This window comes from Chelonia mydas, chromosome 24 (genome assembly GCF_015237465.2).
Source record: "Chelonia mydas isolate rCheMyd1 chromosome 24, rCheMyd1.pri.v2, whole genome shotgun sequence".
Lineage (NCBI taxonomy): Eukaryota > Metazoa > Chordata > Testudines > Cheloniidae > Chelonia > Chelonia mydas.
Window position 1 is genome coordinate 13,533,329 of NC_051264.2, and position 19,525 is coordinate 13,552,853.

The window sequence follows — 19,525 nt, forward strand, 5'->3', positions numbered from 1 at the left end:
CACATCACATTTCCCAGTCCTTTCTTCTCGAGCTGGGGGATTTTTGCTCCACCTCCCTGCTGAGAGGCAGGGAAATCCACCCACCTCGGAGTCGTTTATTGCTAGGTGTCAATGTCCTTGTGACTGCATTTGCCATTATTTTCTGGATTCTCCACTGATATGGGGTCCCTCTCAGCCAGTCCTTTTTAACGACCCATCCAGCTGAGACAGCTCGGCGACATTCGTACCGATGTTTCTTACATGTCTACACTAGCAAGCTTAGAGCAGCACAGCTGCACCGATGCCCCTGTGCCGCTGTAAGATCGCTCGTGGAGCTGCGTTGTGCTGATGTGAGAGCTCTCCCACCAACGGAATAAAACCAGCTCAACGAGTGGCGGTAGCTTCGTTGGCAGGAGAGCATCACCCGCCAACATAGCGCTCTGCACACAAGTGCTTATGCCAGCAAAACTTGTGTTGCTCGGGGGGGGGGTGTTGTTTTTCACACCCCTGAGTGACAAAAGTTTTGCTGACATAAGTGCTCGTGTAGACATGGCCTTAGCGTGCCCTGGGAGCAAACAGTCATTTTGGACACACTGGGTAACACAGAAGGCATATGGGAAAACTGAGGCACACACAGAGGTTATAAAAATAGTTCATACAATCCCCCCTTCATCACAGCCTGTCACTTTGAGTATCTAACGTCGACTGATAACACATGGATGGTTGAGGTGAAATGATGCCAGTTTTTAAGTGACTCTTCCTACTATGGGCCTGATCCTGTAAGGGGCTAAGCACCTTCTACAACATACTGAGCACCCTCAGTCAATGTTGAGGTCACTGGGATTTGAGGGCTCTCAGAGCCCCACAAGATACGTCCCTTTCTGTCTATTTTGAATATTGCTTTTGCGTGGAGAGGGTTTGCTGCTAAATCTGTGGGTCCTTCACTCCCCAGCCATGGAGTGCCCGCTGGAGAACAGCCAATACCAGCTCTGTGGAACAGCCTGCCCAGCCACGTGTGTGGACCAGTCAGCCCCCAGCAGCTGCCAAGACCCCTGCGTGGAAAGTTGCCAGTGCAAGGATGGTTTTGTGCTGAGCCAGGGCAAATGCATCCCCAAGGGCAGCTGTGGGTGCCTGTTTGAGGGGCGCCCCTATGCCCCCAATGAGAGTTTCTGGGTTGATGAGGCATGTGGGACACGGTGCATGTGCAACGCAGCCACTAGACAAGTCGAATGCGCGGCCGCTACATGCAAACACTCAGAGAGGTGCGGGCTAGTGAACGGCGTACGAGGCTGTTACCCCTCCAGCTACGCCACCTGCTCTGTGACAAGGAATCTGCACTACACCACCTTTGATGGACAGAGATACGACTTCCAAGGCACCTGCCGCTACCAGCTCACTATCCTTTGCAAGAAGGCAGAGGGACTGGTGGACTTTGAAGTCTACTTCCAGGAAAGCAATACTGCTCCTGTGCAGATCAAGGTCTATGAGACCGACATCAGGGTCAGCAATCAATTCCCTGGCAAAATCATGGTGAGTTTCAGAAATCACATCTAGTCTCTAAAACATTTCTGGAAAGTCGCCTTTGTGATCAGAAGTCAGTTGCAGAAAAAGCATAGAAGGATCTTAAAAAACAGGTCAAATATTAACTGGATTCTGATGTGAATGGGGAGCCAGTGGAGAAGCTAGAGGGTTGGGGTGACGTGGTTACACTTCGTCTGTGTGAGAAAGTGTCAATAGCATCCAACATATGTGGGAACCTCGGGAGCTGGGGCTCAGGTAGCACTCAGAGGAGGGAACTGCAGTAGCCAGTGCCAGAGGAAATGAAAGTCTGGTTGGAGGATCCTTCCTAGTCTGGAGAGCAGGGATTCAGGCAGGCTGTAGAGGAGGGAGCAGGTCAACCTGGATGAAGATTTCAGCAGCAGTAGATGGGCCAGAGCTCTGTGCTGGAGCCAGAGGTTCCACCACGAGTGAGCAATGTTTCATATCCCATATGTCTTGCTTTTACAGGTGAACAGTTTCCTGATTACCCTTCCCTTCAACCTCGATGATAACAAAATCACTATGTATAGAAAGGGCTGGGCCACAGTGATCCAGACAGACTTTGGTCTCACCATTACCTATGCCGGGTGGTCTGGACGTACCACGATCACTCTGCCAGTTACCTACGCAGGAGCTGTGTGTGGTCTGTGTGGCAACTTCAACAGGGACAGGGAGGACGACATGCTCATGAGGGATGGCACGCTGGCACCAAGCCCAGTCAGCTTTGGCCAGAGCTGGAAGGTGGGCGACCTCCCAGGATGCTCTGCAGTAACGATACCCCCATGCGCAAGCGTAGAGGCTATTGAAAAACAACAACGAGGTAGCAGAGGGCAGTGTGGGCTCATCCTCCACAAGAGTGGCCCTTTCAGAGGATGTCACAGCAAAGTGGACCCCCATGGATACTTTGTAGACTGCGTGTACGGCTATTGCGTCCTCAGTGGGCGGGAGAGTAACATCTGCCAGGCCGTTGCTGGCTATTCTGAGGCATGTCAGGAAGCTGGAGCTATGGTGCGTCCCTGGAGGACTACGAAATTCTGCTGTGAGTCCCCTGTGTTCACCGCTGCCTGCCCCTTGGGGGATCGTTAATTCTTGTTGGCTGGTAGATGTGGATCTAAACACTGCAGAACATTTTTAACAGACAATGGTCTCTCTCAGCAGGCAGCTGCACCCTAGCCCAGGGTGCAGCTGCCAAGGCCACTACGAGTGCTGAACCCACAGCACTAGGGAAACACTGCTAGGAATGTAGTGCGCTCTCCATGGCCAGTCCAATCCTTGCCTTCCCTTCTGAGACTGGGACATAATCAGAGCTGGGACTCAGAGTGGCTACTAACTGGGATGTTTGTCCATTAGAAACTGGGCTGGGAACCCACCAACTCATCCCACACAAGCCATCAGTTGGGAATGAATTTTAACCGCCACTGACCTGGATTCAAAACAAAAAGCTAGTAGTGAAACAATGAAACAATAAACTGAATTAGAAGCCTCATCATAGGAGAGAGATTGTCTGTATCCCATCTCCTGGCCTCTGTGAGGCAACCAGTTCATCAGACCTGGGAACCCATAACAGATGGTGCCTTTTGTCAATTAACCAAACCAAGGAAATAGAAAATTAGGAGCTTAAATGAAATTGCATGTTCTGTGATGGTTCGTTGTGCACATTGCCAATGGACGATGTGAGCTAATTCTTTGTTCTAATTACAGCTCCATCCTGTCCCCCGAACAGTCACTACGAATTCTGCAGCAGCAGCTGCGATCTGACATGCAGCAACCTCTATGCCCCGGTGCAATGCACGACCCAGTGTAAGGAAGGCTGCGTGTGTGACGAGGGCTTTGTTCTCAGTGGCGACAGCTGCGTCCCCATTTCCCAGTGCGGATGCCTCCACAGGGGACTTTACTACCAGGCCGGGGAGACCTTCCACCCGAGCGGTTCGTGCGAGGAGCAGTGCGTGTGTCTGGCTGGTGGGGAGGTTGTGTGTAAGGCATTCTCCTGCGGCACTGGTGAGGAATGCGGGGTGGTGGACGGCATCCAGAAATGCCACCCATTTGGATCTGCGACCTGTTCTGCCTCTGGCCATCCCCACTACCTCTCTTTCGACGGGGTCCCCTTTGACTTCCAAGGCACCTGCACCTACATCCTGGCCAAGACCTGCACTGATGCCAGTGACCTTACACCATTCTCTATCAGCATAGAGAAAGAAGATTGGGGCACCAGGAACATGTCCATGGCCAAGCTGGTGTCCATTAAGGTGTATGGGATCACACTCACCCTACTGCAAAACAAACAAGGGCTCATCATGGTAAGTCCTCCATAGTCTCATGGGCAGAGATTTTATTCTATTCTACACAGGTTTGTTTGCAGTTTGGCCATCTCTCTAAGGCCCCCTTATGGCAAAGGTTGCACTGCATGTAGTCTGCCTCAGCTTCCCCTCTTGGGCTCCTCAATAGCTCAGAAGACAAGTCGAATAACAACCGCTCTCCTTAGGGTCTGGATTATTAAATTATCAAACATGAAAAATAAAGTTTTCAAGTCCATCCATTTTTCTCCATACCAGGTCACTCCGAGTTCTTTCCTGTCTGTAGTCATGCTCCCCAAATTTCAAGTTTCCCTGCTGGAGTCTATTCGCTCCCATCAGCCTCTTGATTCTCTTCTGTTCTCCCTGAGAACTCTCTCTGCAGGGCCAGCCTCCCATCTTCCTCCTGCTGCTCTTATAGGGGAATCAGGTGATTCGTGCTCCTCAGGTGTGCCTCCTTAGTAATCAGGGTTGGCTGGCCCACTGGCCTTAAAGGACAAGCCACCCTCTTACAAATTCTTTTAACATGCGCATCCATGTAGTATTTCAGCACTTTCCAGCAACACACTAAGTAACTTAACCAACACTCTCATCCTATCCCCAGGAGGAGATGTGCGTACAGGGGAGTGTTTTGCATTGGATTTACTTTTAAAAGATATAAGTGTGCACGCATATTGCCTTCTGTATATATGTGTGTGTGTGTGTGTGTGTTTGAGACAGCAGGTCAGAGAAATGCACCTTGCACTTGGGGCGGAAGTGGTGAGGTTTGTCAGGGTCCTTTGTTTCTGAGGGAGTTCATTCCTCAGTCTCGAACTGCTCACCAGTAAAGCTCCATCTCCTGCACAGGCAAACTTTACCCTTATTTTCCCAGAAGGTTTAATTGATCTTTTAGATACCCAGGGGTGAAAGCTTGAACTGAATTCAGTGTTCTCTTTGGAAGGCAGAAGAGGGAGCAGAGGACAGTTTTGATGTAATCTCAGTAGCCAGTGCTGGTGAGGAGACGCTTCTGGAGTGCTGAAGGGTTCATGGTATATCACATTACTGTAGTCCAGAAGAGAGGTGATGAAGGCATGAAATAATTGATGCCAGATCATCATCCATCAGGATGGGACAGAGTCTCCTGGCCAACTGGAGATGGTAGGAAGTATTACTCATGGATGCTGCTATGTCAGAGTTTCATTTGAGCAAGCTGAGCATCCTCTTAGCTCAGTTCAATCTTCTTTGCCTCCCTTCTCGGTTTATACACCATGTTTCTTTGAACTCTCTACACATAATTCACATTTTTGCAAACATGGAATAAACTTCCTCTCCATTTTAACTCCTTTGGCTCTGTGTTAAAGAATTTCTCCCATGATGCATTCCCCTGAGAAGCCTGCAGTCTAACTTGGGACAAATACAACATGTGGTAAATTGGTGGAGATAGGAGAAGAAGGCAAGGGGTGAAGGAATGAACGTCTTTAGGGGAGAAGGGGAGATAGACAAGAAGTAGGAGAGTATTCTGTGTGCAGGAGCTTGCATGAAAAGGAGGTGCAAGCCAAACATGGTTGGAGAAAATAGCAATGGTAAAGAGAGAGAACTGGGAGGGAGCTGAGGTGATGCAGAGGGGACAGAAGAGATGTAGACTAGGGCGGCAATGTGAAGACCTTGGAAGGTGAGGACAAGTCATCCCAAAGTGAAATCTGGAGTCATTCTGATTTATGCCATGTGTCAGTGAGAGCAGAATCTTGTCTGTGTCCTTGCTTCCCTGTGCTCACAGGGAATGTTCCCTCTCTTCCAGGTGAATGGAGTGTCCCACAACCTCCCAGTGATCGTGGCTGATGGGCAACTTAGAGCATATCAACATGGCACAAACATTCTGGTGCAAACCAACTTCGGCCTCACTGTGAGCTACGACCTGGTTTACCAGGCCAGGGTCACCATCCCAGGAAGCTACGAGGGCCAGACGTGCGGCCTGTGCGGGAACTACAATGGACGAGAAGACGAGGAGTTCCTGCTCCCCAATGGCAGGACAGCCCCTGATGAGACAGCATTTGGCTCTGCTTGGGAAGTCGAGATCCCAGGAGCATCCTGTACAGACAGATGTGCTGGAAACAGCTGTCCAGTTTGCGAAGAGAAGAAGAAGGACGTCTTCAAAGGGCGCAACTACTGTGGGCTGCTCACAGACTCCGACGGCCCCTTCGCAGCCTGCCACAGCGCGGTCAGCCCCAGCGTGTATCTGAGCAACTGCCTGTATGATGTGTGCCTGGGAAACGGGGACTCCCAGGTCCTGTGCCAGAGTATCCACAGCTACGTGACGGCCTGCCAAGAGGCCGGGGCCCCCATCCAGCCCTGGAGGAGCGCCTCCTTCTGCCGTAAGTGCGCGGACAATGTAGGAGCTCTGGGACGCAGTGGGAGGAGGGGGGGGGGGGTCAATATTGCTGAGCATCTTGTTCCAGGCCTCTGGGCTTCTTCTGGAACTCTTCTCGGTGGGAACCAACAATCTCATGTTCCCTTCTAAAGGTGCCCTGTTCCTCTCCTCCCTGTCCTGCTGTTCTCTCCTTTTGTGTCTGTCCCTCTGTGCTGTGGTGTGAGATCTTTCCAGGCACATTTATTTCTCTCTCTATTTAAGCCGTGAGCTGCCCAGTCAACAGCCACTACGAAGTCTGCGCTGACCTCTGTACCACCACCTGCTCTGGAGACATCATGGACTGCCCGGAGACCTGTGCTGAAGGCTGCCAGTGTGACGACGGCTTCTTCTTCGATGGCCAGGGCTGTGTGACTCTGCAGAGCTGTGGGTGCTTCGAGCGTGGGAGATATTACAAGGTACCGCCCCCTGCTGGAATGTCTGGGTCTGATCTAATTTTTGCTCTGTCCACATCTTAATCCCTACACTGGTCAAGAATATAGGGTTTGCTATACTGGATCAGAACATTGGTTCATCCAGGCTGGCTTCCCTCTCTGCTGGTATCTAATGCTCAAAGTGCCAAAAAAGGCCAGAAGATTTAATGCCCAGATGAGCGCAGTGACTTGCTCAAGGCCACCTAGTGAATGAGTAGCAGATGGGAGGTTAAAACCTAGGAATTGTTCCTGGCCTTAAGCCCAGTCCTTAGCCCATTAGACAGCCTTTCTCTCTAAAGGCAAGAGGAAATAATATTATGACACAATGGACATTTTTATAGATACATAGATTCTAAGGCCAGAAGGGTCCATTGTGATCATCTAGTCTGCCCTCCTGTATAACACAGGCCAGAGAGCTGCCCCGATATCATTCCGAGAGCACATCTGTTAGAAAAACACATCCACAGCTCTGGGTTTGGTGCTGTCAAAAATTATTTTAAATAATTGTTTCCAGTTACATTCTGTTATTTCCTGTTTTCCAAACGTTCCATCAGCCCAGTGAGACGGTCCTGATGAACGAGTGCCAGCAAAGCTGCACGTGTGTTCCTGCCCGAGGGGTGACCTGTAAAGCCCATGGCTGCTCCCGAGAAGAAATCTGCCAGATTAGAGATGGCGTCAGGGCCTGCATCAGCATAGGTACAGGACAGTCACTGTTTGAAACGTACCCGGAAGGGTTATTGTACAGGCAGCGAGTAAGTAGCTGTGGTTGTGTCTCCGCACCCTTCTCTCTCTCCCCCTTCATTTAGCCTGGAACTTTGACCCATAATATTGCAGAATTCCGACTGGAAGGATGGGAAGACTTGTTGGGTCTCTCCAGCAGAGCCAGGTGGGCAGCTGTCAGGGATCTGTGCACATTCCATGATTCTCTCTCCAGGAGCAGCCTGGGGGCTGCTATAAACAGAACACCCTGGCTACAGACCCATAGGGACCATCAGTCATCTGGGCAGTCTCAGAGCCCATCACCTCTCAGCCACTCTCCTTGTCTGCTCCACGCTAGAGGTCTGCTTGGGCCTAATTTCTGAGGCGCCCAAGCCCAAGAAGGTCATGTCATTTTCTGACCCAGCCTGACTCTTCCAATGAAAGTGAATGAGTGCCAGGGCTACCTCCCGCCCATGGGGTTGGCATGGCGGTGACTATGTACCTGTTCCTGCCATCCGCCATCCCTGGTTGCAGTGTGTGCGCTCTGGGGCAGGTCCCTCACTCCACAGTATGCATAATGCAGCCAGGTGGCAGTGCTGGTAGGAGCTGGGCTTGCACCTACCTCCGCGCTCACCCCACAGGTAGGGTGGCCAACTGTCTCGTTTGTGAAAACTGGACACTGAGCACAGGAACCTCCCCTGCTTCCTGCTCCACCTCTTCTCCCAAGGCCCTGTTCCCTGTTCCTCTTTCCCCACCCACTGTTGCTCACTGCTCTCTCCACCACCCTGCCCCTGACAGCTGAGCAGGACTCCAGGGGTGGAAGGGTCACTGGAGCAGGACGTTGGAGAGAGAGCAGGGCTCTGAGGTTGATGGGGTGACTCGGGCAGGGTTGGGGAGGGAGAGCCATGCTCAAGGCAGGATGGGGAGCCGCTGGTACGCCGGTACCTTTCTCCACCTGAGCTGTTGCTGAGTGCTTCTCCAGGCTCCAGCAGTAGCTTCTGCTCTCCCCATTCCCTGGGTGGCGGAGGCTGGTTACTGTAGGTATCTGGACTTTTAGTGTCCGGTCTGCAGTGATGACTGGACACTGCCAGGTTCCCTTTTCGACCAGACTTTCCAGGCAAAAATACGGAGACCTGGCAACCCTACCCACAGGCAGAAGGAGAACAGCTGACTTGACCCAAGCCCAAGAGAGTCCCGTTAATTTCCTACTCAACCTGACCCAGACTTGACACTTGCTGTCGGCTCCCATCAGGTTTGGGTTGCATTGCAGGGCTCTGCTCCATATTGCCTGTCACGTGGCTCTCTGTGTTCAGCAGCTGCACGAGAGGCTGTGGGGAGGGTGATATAGGAAGTGGCTCTGCTGGCTCAAAGACTGCTGTGGTCTCACCCCTGCAGAGAGATTTCCCAGCAGAGGACTTGTGGGAGGTTTGGGAACTGTCCATGGGAAATATGTATGGGGATGAATGGCTAGATAGATAGATAGAGGGGACGTATGGGGATAGATAGATCAATCGATCATTAGCTCCATTTCACAAACAGGATAGATTAAGAAGTAGGATTCCAATGACACTAAATATCATCCCAATTTTCACACCACCCTCAGCCCCCTCTCTGCTCTCATATATAACTGATTAGTCTGGTGTTTCTTGTCTTTCTATTGTCTTTCCCCACTAGATATTCCAAAGCCATCGTGCAGTGTGGTCCGCTGCAGAGAAGGAACTATTTGCAAGATGATAAATGGGCAGCCAGAGTGTGTGCCAGTCTCTCAGGCCACGTGCTGGGCTGGGGGTTACTTGCATTACCACACCTTCGATGGACGGGTGTATGATTTCCACGGCACCTGCAACTACACGGTGGCCAAGACCTGCAGGGATGACTCCGTCCTGCCCTCCTTCCACGTCATAGCCGAGAGCGAGAACAGTGGAAACACACAGGTTTTCTACATTGGGTCGGTGACTGTCCAGGTGGATGGAGTCACCGTCACAGCAGCCAGGACTGAGGTCGGCTTTGTGGGGGTAAGTGCTGGGCATGGTCAGCACTTTGATAGGATACCTTGAAAATATTTACCAAAGCTGTTGCAGGGGGTAGAATTGTTTAAGTAGTAGATGGTGCTCTCCTCCTGAATTGGTGCTGTCCCTGAAGCCATGGCACTGTACTAGGGGGTGCTGTACTACGTTCAGATGTACAGGTATCCCAGGAGGGTGCACTCTCCCCTTGGAGTCAGTGCCGACCCCAATTCCCATCATGGCAATACCAGGTGCTGTGTGTCATAGAATGGGGCAGGTGGCCAGCAGGGGGCACTGACCCAATTCCAAAGCTCTGTGCTTGGGGCTACCGTCAGCAACTGGGACGTGGGCAGTCAGACCTCCTGGCTGGAGCTAGTAGCCAGATCTGGAGTCAGGAACCAGGAGTCAGAGACAAGGGTCAAAACTAGGGTGACCAGATGAAATGGACAAAATATCGGGACACATGGGAAAAAAAAAAAAAGCGGCCAGAGTGGCCAAAGCCGCAATATCGGGAGAAATGGTGTCCTGACCGCGCATCGGTCGGGATGCGGGACAAAGAACTAAAAATAGGGACAGTCCTGATTTTATCAGGACATCTGTTTACCCTAGTCAAAACAACCTTCCGTCACTCCCCGACGGCTCTGTCCCATGCGGCCCCCTCCCCCCGCGGGAGCCGCTCCCCGACGGCTCTGTCCCACGCGGTCCCCTCCCCCCGCAGGAGCCGCTCTCCGACGGCTCTGTCCCACGCGGCCCCCTCCCCCCGCGGGAGCCGCTCCCCGATGGCTCTGTCCCACGCGGCCCCCTCCCCCCGCAGGAGCCGCTCCCTGACGGCTCTGTCCCACGCGGCCCCCTCCCCCACGGGAGCCGCTCCCTGACGGCTCTGTCCCATGCGGCCCCCTCCCCCCGCAGGAGCCGCTCTCCGACAGCTCTGTCCCACGTGGCCCCCTCCCCCCACGGGAGCCGCTCCCCGATGGCTCTGTCCCACGCGGCCCCCTCCCCCCGCAGGAGCCGCTCTCCGACGGCTCTGTCCCACGCGGCCCCCTCCCCCGTGGGAGCCGCTCTCCAACGGCTCTAACTGACGCGCTAGGGTTGCCAGGCGTCCGGTTTTCAGTCTGAACACCCGGTCGAAAAGGGACCCTGGCGGCTCCGGTCAGCACAGCTGACTGGACTGCTAAAAGTCTGGTTGGCCGCAGAGGGGCAGGCAGGCACCGTGCCCAGCTCAGCTCAGCTCCTGGGAAGCAGCCGGCATGTCCCTCCGGCTCCTACGCGGAAGGGCAGCAAGGGGGGCTCCGCGCACTGCCCCCGCCTGCAGGCGCCGCCCTGAGCACCGGCTCTGCAGCTCCCTTTGACAGAGAACCGTGGCCAATGGGAGCTGCGGGGGAAGCGCCTGCAGGCGGGGGTAGCACACAGAGCCCCGTGACATGCCGCCATTTTCTGGGAGTCACGTGGACTTCCTCCATCCCTGGGAAATGACAGGGCCGCCTGAGGTCAGTGCCGCCCAGAGCCAACACCCCGAACTCCCTCCCACACTCCAACCCCCTGCCCCAGCCCTGAGCCCCATCCCGCACCCAAACTCCCTCCTGGGGCCCGCACCCTGCACCCCCTCCCACACCCCAATCCCCTGCCCCAGCCTGGAGCCCCGTCCTGCACCCTGAACCCCTCATTTCTGACCCCACCCCAAAGCCTACACCCCAGACCAGAGCCCGTACCTCCTCCTACACCCCAATCCCCTGCAATCGGATGGCACTGGGCAGGAGGCACTGGGAGGGAGGTGGAGAAGCTGATCCACAGGGCTTCCAGAGGGTGCTCAGCCCCCACTATTTGTTTTTTGTATGTGCTCCAGCCCTATTCGGGGGCGGGAAAAATCCATACTCCAAGCAATGTAATTAAATCATCGTAAGGGCTTGTCTACACTTACAGAGCTGCACCAGTGTGGCTGCACAGCTGTAGCAGCGAGTGAAGATGTTACTTAGGCCGACAGGACAGCTTCTCTTGTTGGCGTAGGTACTCCACGCAGTCTGCACGACAGTGCGAGGTCAGTGCAAAGCAGTTCACCTCCACCAATAAGTGTCTCCAGTAAAATTTCGCTCTTGAACATAACGGTCCCTGCTACATCGACTTAATAACTCCACCTCCACGAGAGGTGTAGAGTCAATGTCGATGCAGTTAGGTCGATGCCATGACAATGTAGATACTGCGTGGATTACATGGACTGTTCCTGGCTTTCAGAAGCCATCCCACAATGCCCCACACTGACAGTACCATCGGTACAAGTGCTCCTGGTGAGGCTGCGTATTGCACAGACGCAGGAGCAAAGAGTAGACATGCACAAGCGATGCAATCACTGAGGTGGCTTTATGCTGACGTAAATCAGGTCAACTTAATTTTGTAGTGTGGCCATGCCCTGACGGGTGGTGCCTATGTCAACAGGTGATGCCCGCCTGTCAACCCAGCGCTCCCTGCACCAGGGGGTAGGTCAGTATAACTGCGTTGCTCAGGGGTGTGGATTTTCCACAGCTGCAGCGTTCCAAATGTAGACGAGCCCAGAGTGTCATCGCTAAATACAAGGTGGAAGAGATTGTTTAGCATAAGTGGTTAAATCCACTGACATCATAGGACAAAAAGGGTGGGTTATTGAGTTACAGATTGCTGTAATAATCTATAACTCCAGTGTCTTTATTAAAACCATGATTTTTACTGTGCAGCAAAGTTAAGAATTTAGGATCCCAGTCTCAACTTTTGAAAGTGTGGTTCCATTATTAAACAACTTTCAAAACATTGAAATCCTCCAAAAAGAATTACATTTCTCCACCCAGATCTATTTAATTTGATGTTTTAAAGTAATTCTGGTTCAGATTTGGGTCCAGGTTGCATTGCTTGCTAATCTGAGTAGGGGCCACTTTGCAAATGACAGACTAGTGCACTCAATTGTGACCTTTGCCCTTTCTTTCTCACCATGAAGCTGAATAACACCAGGGCCCACTTACCCATCTCCCTGAACAACGGGGCCCTTCGGCTCTATCAGAGCGGCACCTCCCTCATCCTCCGCACCGACTTCAACCTCAGAGTGTCCTATGACTGGAACAACCACCTGAGGATCACTGTTCCCAGGGTCTTTTTGAACAGCCTGTGTGGCCTGTGTGGCAACTATAATGGGGACCCCTCCGATGACTTCAGGACCCCGGATGGGGACCTGGCTCCCAGTGTCACCGCCCTGGGGAAAAGCTGGGCAGTGGAAGATGAGGATCAGTTTTGCTGGCACGATTGCATTGGAGGTTGCAGGCCCTGTGCCGCCAGCATAGCCAGAAAGTACAAGGAAGAGGCCTCGTGTGGCCTGATAACCAAGGTCTCAGATGGGCCCTTCAGCCAGTGCCACACCAAGGTGGATCCTACAGTCTACTTGGACATCTGCATGTACGATCTGTACCACAACAACGGCTACAGGAAGGTCCTGTGTGAGGCCTTGAAGGCCTATGCGGATGCCTGCCAGCTGGAGGGGGTCAGGATTGGGGAATGGAGGCAGCTGGCCAGATGCCGTGAGTACAGATTTGTATGCCAAGGTCTATGGTCTGCTGGTTAGACCGGGGAGCCTGGGGCTCAGCACTCTTGAGCTTTAGCCCTGGTGTTGGGAGGGGGCGTGATCGAGTGGTTTGGGATTGAGCAGTGATTGGGAAATCAGGACTCCTGGGTTCTGTTGTAGCCACAGTACTTGTTTGTCCCTGGAATTGGTAAGGTGCCTGTCACTTGGAGTATCTAACATCCACTGATAACACATGGATGGTTGGGGTAAAATGATGCCTGTTTTTGAGTCACTCTTCCTACCATGAACCTGATCCTGTAAGGTGCTAATCACCTCCAGCAGTGTGCTGAGCACCCTAACCTCCTGTTCAGGTCACTGGGATTTGAGGGCTCTCAGACCCCACAAGCTACATTCTCCTCTGTCTATTTTAAATACGGTTTTTGCGTGGAGAGAAACTTGCTGCTAAATCTGTGGGTCCTTCACTCCCCAGCCATGGAGTGCCCCCTGGAGAACAGCCAGTACCAGCTCTGTGGAACAGCCTGCCCAGCCACGTGTGTGGACCAGTCAGCCCCCAGCAGCTGCCAAGACCGCTGCGTGGAAAGCTGCCAGTGCAAGGATGGTTTTGTGCTGAGCCAGGGCAAATGCATCTCCAAGGGCAGCTGTGGGTGCCAGTTTGAGGGGCGTCCCTATGCCCCCAGTGAGAGTTTCTGGGTTGACGAGGCATGTGGGACACGGTGCATGTGCGATGCAGCCACTGGACAGGTTGAATGCGTGGCTGCTATGTGCAAACACTCAGAGAGGTGCGGGCTAGTGAACGGCGTACGGGGCTGTTACCCCTCCAGCTACGCCACCTGCTCTGTGACAAGGAATCTGCACTATTCCACCTTTGATGGTCAGAGATACGACTTCAAAGGCACCTGCCGCTACCAGCTCACAGCCCTGTGCGAGAAGGCGGAGGGACTGGTGGACTTTGAAGTCAACTTCCAGGCAAACAATACCGCTTCTCTACAGATCAAGGTGTATCAGACCAACCTCAGGATCAGCAATCAATTCCCTGGGAAAGTCCTGGTGAGTTTCTCAAATTGTCTCTAATCTCTCTAAAATATTTGTGGAAAGTCACCTGCGTGATCCAGAAAAGTTGCAGACAGTGCATGGAAGAATTTTGAAATATAGGGTGAATTGTAACCAACAGGGAGCCAATGGAGATATTTAAGGATTGGGGTGATGTGGTCACACTTTGGATGTGTGAGAAGGTGTCTGAATCATAGAATTGTAGGGCTGGAAAGTACCTTGAGAGGTCATCTAGTCAAGTCCCCTGCACTCATGGCAAGATTAAGTATTATCTAGACCATCCCTGACAGGTTTTTGTCTAACCTGCTCTTAAAAATCTCCAATGATGGATATTCCACAACCTCCCTAGGCAATTTATTCCAGTGATTAACTACCCTGACAGTTAGGAAGTTTTTCCTAACGTCCAACCTAAACCTCCCTTGCTGCAATTTAAGCCCATTGCTTTTTGTCCTATCCTCAGAGGTTAAGGAGAAATTTTTTTCACCCTCCTCCTTGTAACAACCTTTTATATACTTGAAAACTGTCATCATGTCCCCTCTCAGTCTTCTCTTCTCCAGACTAAAAGAACCCATTTTTTCAATCTTTTCTCACAGGTCATGTTTTCTAGACCTTTAATCATGTTTGTTGCTCTTCTCTGGACTTTCTCCAATTTGACCACATCTTTCCTGAAATGTGGCACCCAGAACTGGACAAAATACTCCAACTGAGTCCTAATCAGCACAGAGAAGAGCAGAAGAATTACTTCTTGTGCCTTGCTTACAACACTCCTGATAATACATCCCAGAGTGATGTTTGCTTTTTTTGCAACAGTGTTACACTGTTCAGTCATATTTAGCTTGTGATCCATTATGACCCCCAAATCCCTTTGTACAGTACTCCTTCCTAGGCAGTCATTTCCCGTTTTGTATGTGTGCAACTGATTGTTCTTTCCTAAATGGAGCACTTTGCATTTGTTACTCCTGGGGAAATTCTCGCATAATTAGAAAAGGAGGATTTGTGGCACCTTAGAGACTAACAAATTTATTTGAGCATAAGCTTTCGTGAGCTACAGCTCGCTTCATCGGATGCATTCAGTGGAATATTGTTAAAAAAATTATCAAAATAATTGACAGGTTTCAGAGTATAGCAGCCATGTTAGTCTGTATTCGCAAAAAGAAAAGGAGGACTTGTGGCACCTTAGAGACTAACCAATTTATTTGAGCATGAGCTTTCATGAGCTACAGCTCACTTCATCGTATTTTCTCAATGTATTTTATCAATGTATTTTATGCGGGAAAATACTAAATTCTAAGCCCCAGTGCTTCAGAACTGCCCCATGAGCAGCACCTTGCCCGTGGAGCCAATTTAGGACAGAGTGGGGCACACAGGGCTGCTGGGGCGTGTCACAGACTGGGGTTCAGAATGACTTGTGGGGGAGACAGACTGGAGCGTGGGCTCAGGAGCTAGTTGAGTGACAGTGTTGAGCCTGGGGTTGTGGGAGGAGGGCTGCAGAGACCCATGGGGATGAGGAGTGTGGGGACAGGGGCAGACATGCCTGACTGAATGAGAGAGGCTTGGGGTCATCCAGGGTCTTCATGGGGGAGGCTTCCCAACACCCTAACAATCTCACCCCCCACAAAGAAAAACCTCCCACCCACATCCAACACCCTCCAGGGTCACTCCTAGGCTCCTTCTCTCTCCCTGAGGTCCTCTGTTACCCCTGACTCCCCCAAGTCTTTGCATTGCTTCTGACAGGTGCAGAAAATACAGTTCTGTATTGTAATTTAAGTGAATTACACAGAGTTCTGTATGAATATGCCTAGTAAGGAATCTATTTGTCAAAAAATAATTTACCAGAATCCTTTTTTAGCACTTTCAATCCCTCCCAACTTGGTATCATCAGAAACTTTATACTTGTATTCTCTATGCCATTATCTAAATCACTGATGAAGATATTGAATAGAACCAGACCAAAAACTGATCCTTGAAGGATCCCTCTTGATCAGCCCTTCCAGCTCGACAGTGATCCACTGATATCTATTCTCTGGGAATGGTTTTCCAACCAGTTATGCACCCACCTTATAGTAGCTCCATCTAGATAGTATTTTCCTAGTTTGTTTGAGAAGGTCATGTGAGACAGTATCAAAAGACTTACTAAAGTCAAGATATACCACATCTACCTCTTCCCTCCCATCCGCAAGTGTCCACACTTTCACAGTGTGCTCTCATCCCCAATGGGGCACCTCCTTGTGGCCGCAGCCTGGAATTAGCTCTGCCTTTCTGAAGCCCCACCTGCGCATGCTCACTCTATGATACTCTTTCTCTACCCGGACTCGATGGCTCCCTCCTTGTGGCTTGGTCCTCCAGCTGGGTCACTGTAGTTTCTCCTTTCTGGGAGGTTTGTGTACCAAGTGTCACCAACTGTCCCAGGCAGTCTTCCAATTCACTCCCCTTCAATGGTGCCACATCCCCACTGGCTGGTAAGGGAACATGGGCTCACCCTCAACTTTGGGTTCCAGCCCATGGACCCTAAAACCAGCAGCTAAGGTCTACCCTGTCCCATGCCTTGTTTCTGTTTCCTTGGATTGCTTCCTATGTTGCCTCTATCAGTCTCCTTCTCTACCCTTCCCTCCTGGCCAAGCCCCCACTCTCCCTAGCCTGAGAGAGTGACTGCAGACCTCCTCTCTGCAGTCCCCTTCTGCCCTCAGCTACCTTGCTTTATACCAGCCCACCTGTTCCTATTCAGGTGAGCTTCAGCCTTTAATTAGTTCTTATTGCTCCCTGGCTCCTTCTCCAGATGCATCTTAGATGCTTAACTGGCCTGTCTAGCCACCTTAACCGTTTCAAGGGCAGGTGTGGGGTGAGCACTCCTTCACAGTGTCAATAGCATCCAGCAGAGGTGTGAACCTGGGGCACTGGGGGACAGAGAGGAGGGAACTGCAATAGCTAATGCCAGGGGAATACAAGTCTGGTTAGAGCTTGGATTCAGGCCGGACTGGATGAAGATTTGAACAGAGGTGGATTATTATTGTAATCATGGGCCAGAGCTCTGTGCTGGGGTGTGCTGGGGTGAGAGGTTCCACCACAGGCGAGCAATGTTTCATATTTCATGTGTCTTGCTTTAACAGGTGAACAGTTTTCTGATGAATCTTCCCTTCAACCTCATTGATAAGAAAATCACTGTGTATAGAAAGGGCTGGGCCACAGTGATCCAGGCAGACTTTGGTCTCACTGTTACCTATGCTGGGTGGTCAGGACGCACCACGGTGACTCTGCCAGTTACCTACGCAGGAGCCGTGTGTGGTCTGTGTGGCAACTTCAACACTGACAGGGAGGACGACATGCTCATGAGGGATGGCACGCTGGCACCAAGCCCAGTCAGCTTTGGCCAGAGCTGGAAGGTGGGCGACCTCCGGGGATGCTCTGCAGTAACGATACCCCCATGCGCAAGTGTAGAGGCTATTGAAAAACAACAACGAAGTAGCAGAGGGCAGTGTGGGCTCATCCTCCACAAGAGGGGCCCTTTCAGAGGATGTCACAGCAAAGTGGACCCCCATGGATACTTTGTAGACTGCGTGTACGGCTATTGCGTCCTCAGTGGGCGGGAGACTAACATCTGCCAGGCCGTTGCTGGCTATTCCGAGGCATGTCAGGAAGCTGGAGCTGTGGTGCGTCCCTGGAGGACTACGAAATTCTGCTGTGAGTCCCCTGTGTTCATCGCTGCCCCTTGGGGATCCCTGTTCCAAGTTGGCTGGTAGATGTTGGTTTAAATGCTGAGCTCATCAAGTGATGTAGAACATTTCTTCATGGTCACAGGAGCCCAAAGTATGGGCAGAGCACAGGCACTGGCCCTAGGAGCTGCCCCCTCACCGTGCCCCTACCCACATGCTGCACCCCAGGCCAGAGAGGCGCTGTCCGGGGATGTAGTGGTGCCCTTCATAGCCCATCTAGTTCTTGGCTTATCTGCTGAGACTGGGACATAATTAGAGCTGGGACATGGTGGTGACTCACTAATTGAGATGTCTGTCCACTAGGAACAGGTCTGGGAATCCACCGACTCATCTCCCATAAACCATCATCTGGGAGGGAGTTTTAGGCATGACTGACCTGTATTCTAAACAAAAAGCTCGTGGTGAAAAGCTCTGCAGAACACTCCCAGGTCCATGGGCCCTCCACTTCCTACACCTTGACCTTGGTCCAAATTGGAAGGCTAGCTTTAGGAAAGAGATTATCTGTATCCCACTGCCTGGTTTCTTTGGAGCAACCAGTTATCCAGACCTGGAACTGGATTACACATGCTGCCTTTTATTAATTAACCAAACCAAGGAAATAGAAAATTAGGAGCTTAAATGAAATTGCATGTTCTGTGATGGTTCGTTGTGCACATTGCCAATGGACGATGTGAGCTAACTCTTTGTTCTAATTACAGATCCGTCCTGTCCCCTGAACAGTCACTATGAATTCTGCAGCAGCAGCTGCGATCTGACATGCAGCAACCTCTATGCCCCGGTGCAATGCACGACCCAGTGTAAGGAAGGCTGCGTGTGTGATGAGGGCTTTGTTCTCAGTGGCGAGCTCTGCATCCCCATTTCCCAGTGCGGTTGCCTCCACAGGGGATTTTACTACCAGACCGGGGAGACCTTCCACCCGAGCGGTTCATGCAAGGAGCAGTGTGTGTGTCAGGCTGGTGGGGAAGTTGTATGTAAGGCTTTCTCCTGCGGTGCTGGTGAGGAATGCGGGGTGGTGGACGGCATCCAGAAATGCCACCCATTTGGATTTGCGACTTGTTCTGCCTCTGGCCATCCCCACTACCTCTCTTTCGACGGGGTGCCCTTTGACTTCCAAGGCACCTGCACCTACATCCTGGCCAAGACCTGCACTGATTCCAGCCACCTTACACCATTTACTATCAGCGTAGAGAAAGAATCCTTGGGCAGTGGGAATATGTCCATGGCCAAGCTGGTGTCCATCCAGGTGTATGGGATCACACTCACCCTGCTGCAGAGCAAACAGGGGCTCATCATGGTAAGTCCTTCTCCAGATCCTCATTTAGATCATTCTGAGTGTCCCTTTGTGGCCCGAGGTTTCTGCATGTGGCCTGCCTCAGCTTCCCCTCTTGGACTCAACAATTCACAAAAGGTTTTTACAGGTCCAGTAGCAAGAGCCCTCCTAAGGGTCTCATTCAAATAGGAGTTTTCACATACAGCCAGTCACCGCCTTATCTGGTCATTCGCAGGCATTGTCTGACTGCCGTCTCACTCCCCTACTTTCAGGTTTCCGTGCAGGAGCCTACTCGCTGCCAGCAGCCTCTCTATTCCCCTCTTTCTCCCTGAGAACTCTCTCTGCTGGACCAGGAACCTGGCTTCTTCCTGCTTTTCTTTCAGGGGACACATACGATTCCTGCTCAGACGTGCCTACTTAGCAATAAGGGTTGGCTGGCCCCAGGTGGCGAGTCACTGAGAGGCAGGCTGCCGTGCCAGAAGGTACATATATCAAGCTCATCCACATGGTATTTGAGCCCCTCCCAGAAATACATTAAGCAACGTGACTGACATCTGCCACATGTTTGTTCTCTTCTCCTCTCCCCAGGAAAGATGTGTGTGCAGTGGGGTGTTTTGTTGTGG

The 19,525-nt window shown here is 51.8% G+C and overlaps 2 protein-coding genes across 2 annotated transcripts in view; both read left to right on the top strand.

Annotated features, from left to right (window-relative positions):
- The first annotated feature begins 933 nt into the window (after positions 1–933).
- On the top strand, positions 934–6,306 carry LOC122463785 (IgGFc-binding protein-like). Its single transcript, XM_043535580.1, has 4 exons — positions 934–1,509; positions 1,987–2,557; positions 3,220–3,815; positions 5,587–6,306. The coding sequence occupies exons 1-4, from the start codon at positions 934–936 to the stop codon at positions 6,304–6,306; spliced, it is 2,463 nt and encodes an 820-aa protein (XP_043391515.1).
- A 5,981-nt stretch (positions 6,307–12,287) lies between these two features.
- The window catches only part of LOC114020807 (IgGFc-binding protein), a 61,737-nt gene continuing 54,499 nt past the window's right edge, over positions 12,288–19,525 (top strand). The window contains exons 1-4 of the mRNA XM_043535581.1: positions 12,288–12,867; positions 13,342–13,919; positions 17,030–17,600; positions 18,331–18,926. Of these exons, the coding sequence (XP_043391516.1) occupies positions 12,288–12,867; positions 13,342–13,919; positions 17,030–17,600; positions 18,331–18,926 (2,325 nt within the window). The remainder of the gene's footprint in view (positions 12,868–13,341; positions 13,920–17,029; positions 17,601–18,330; positions 18,927–19,525) is intronic.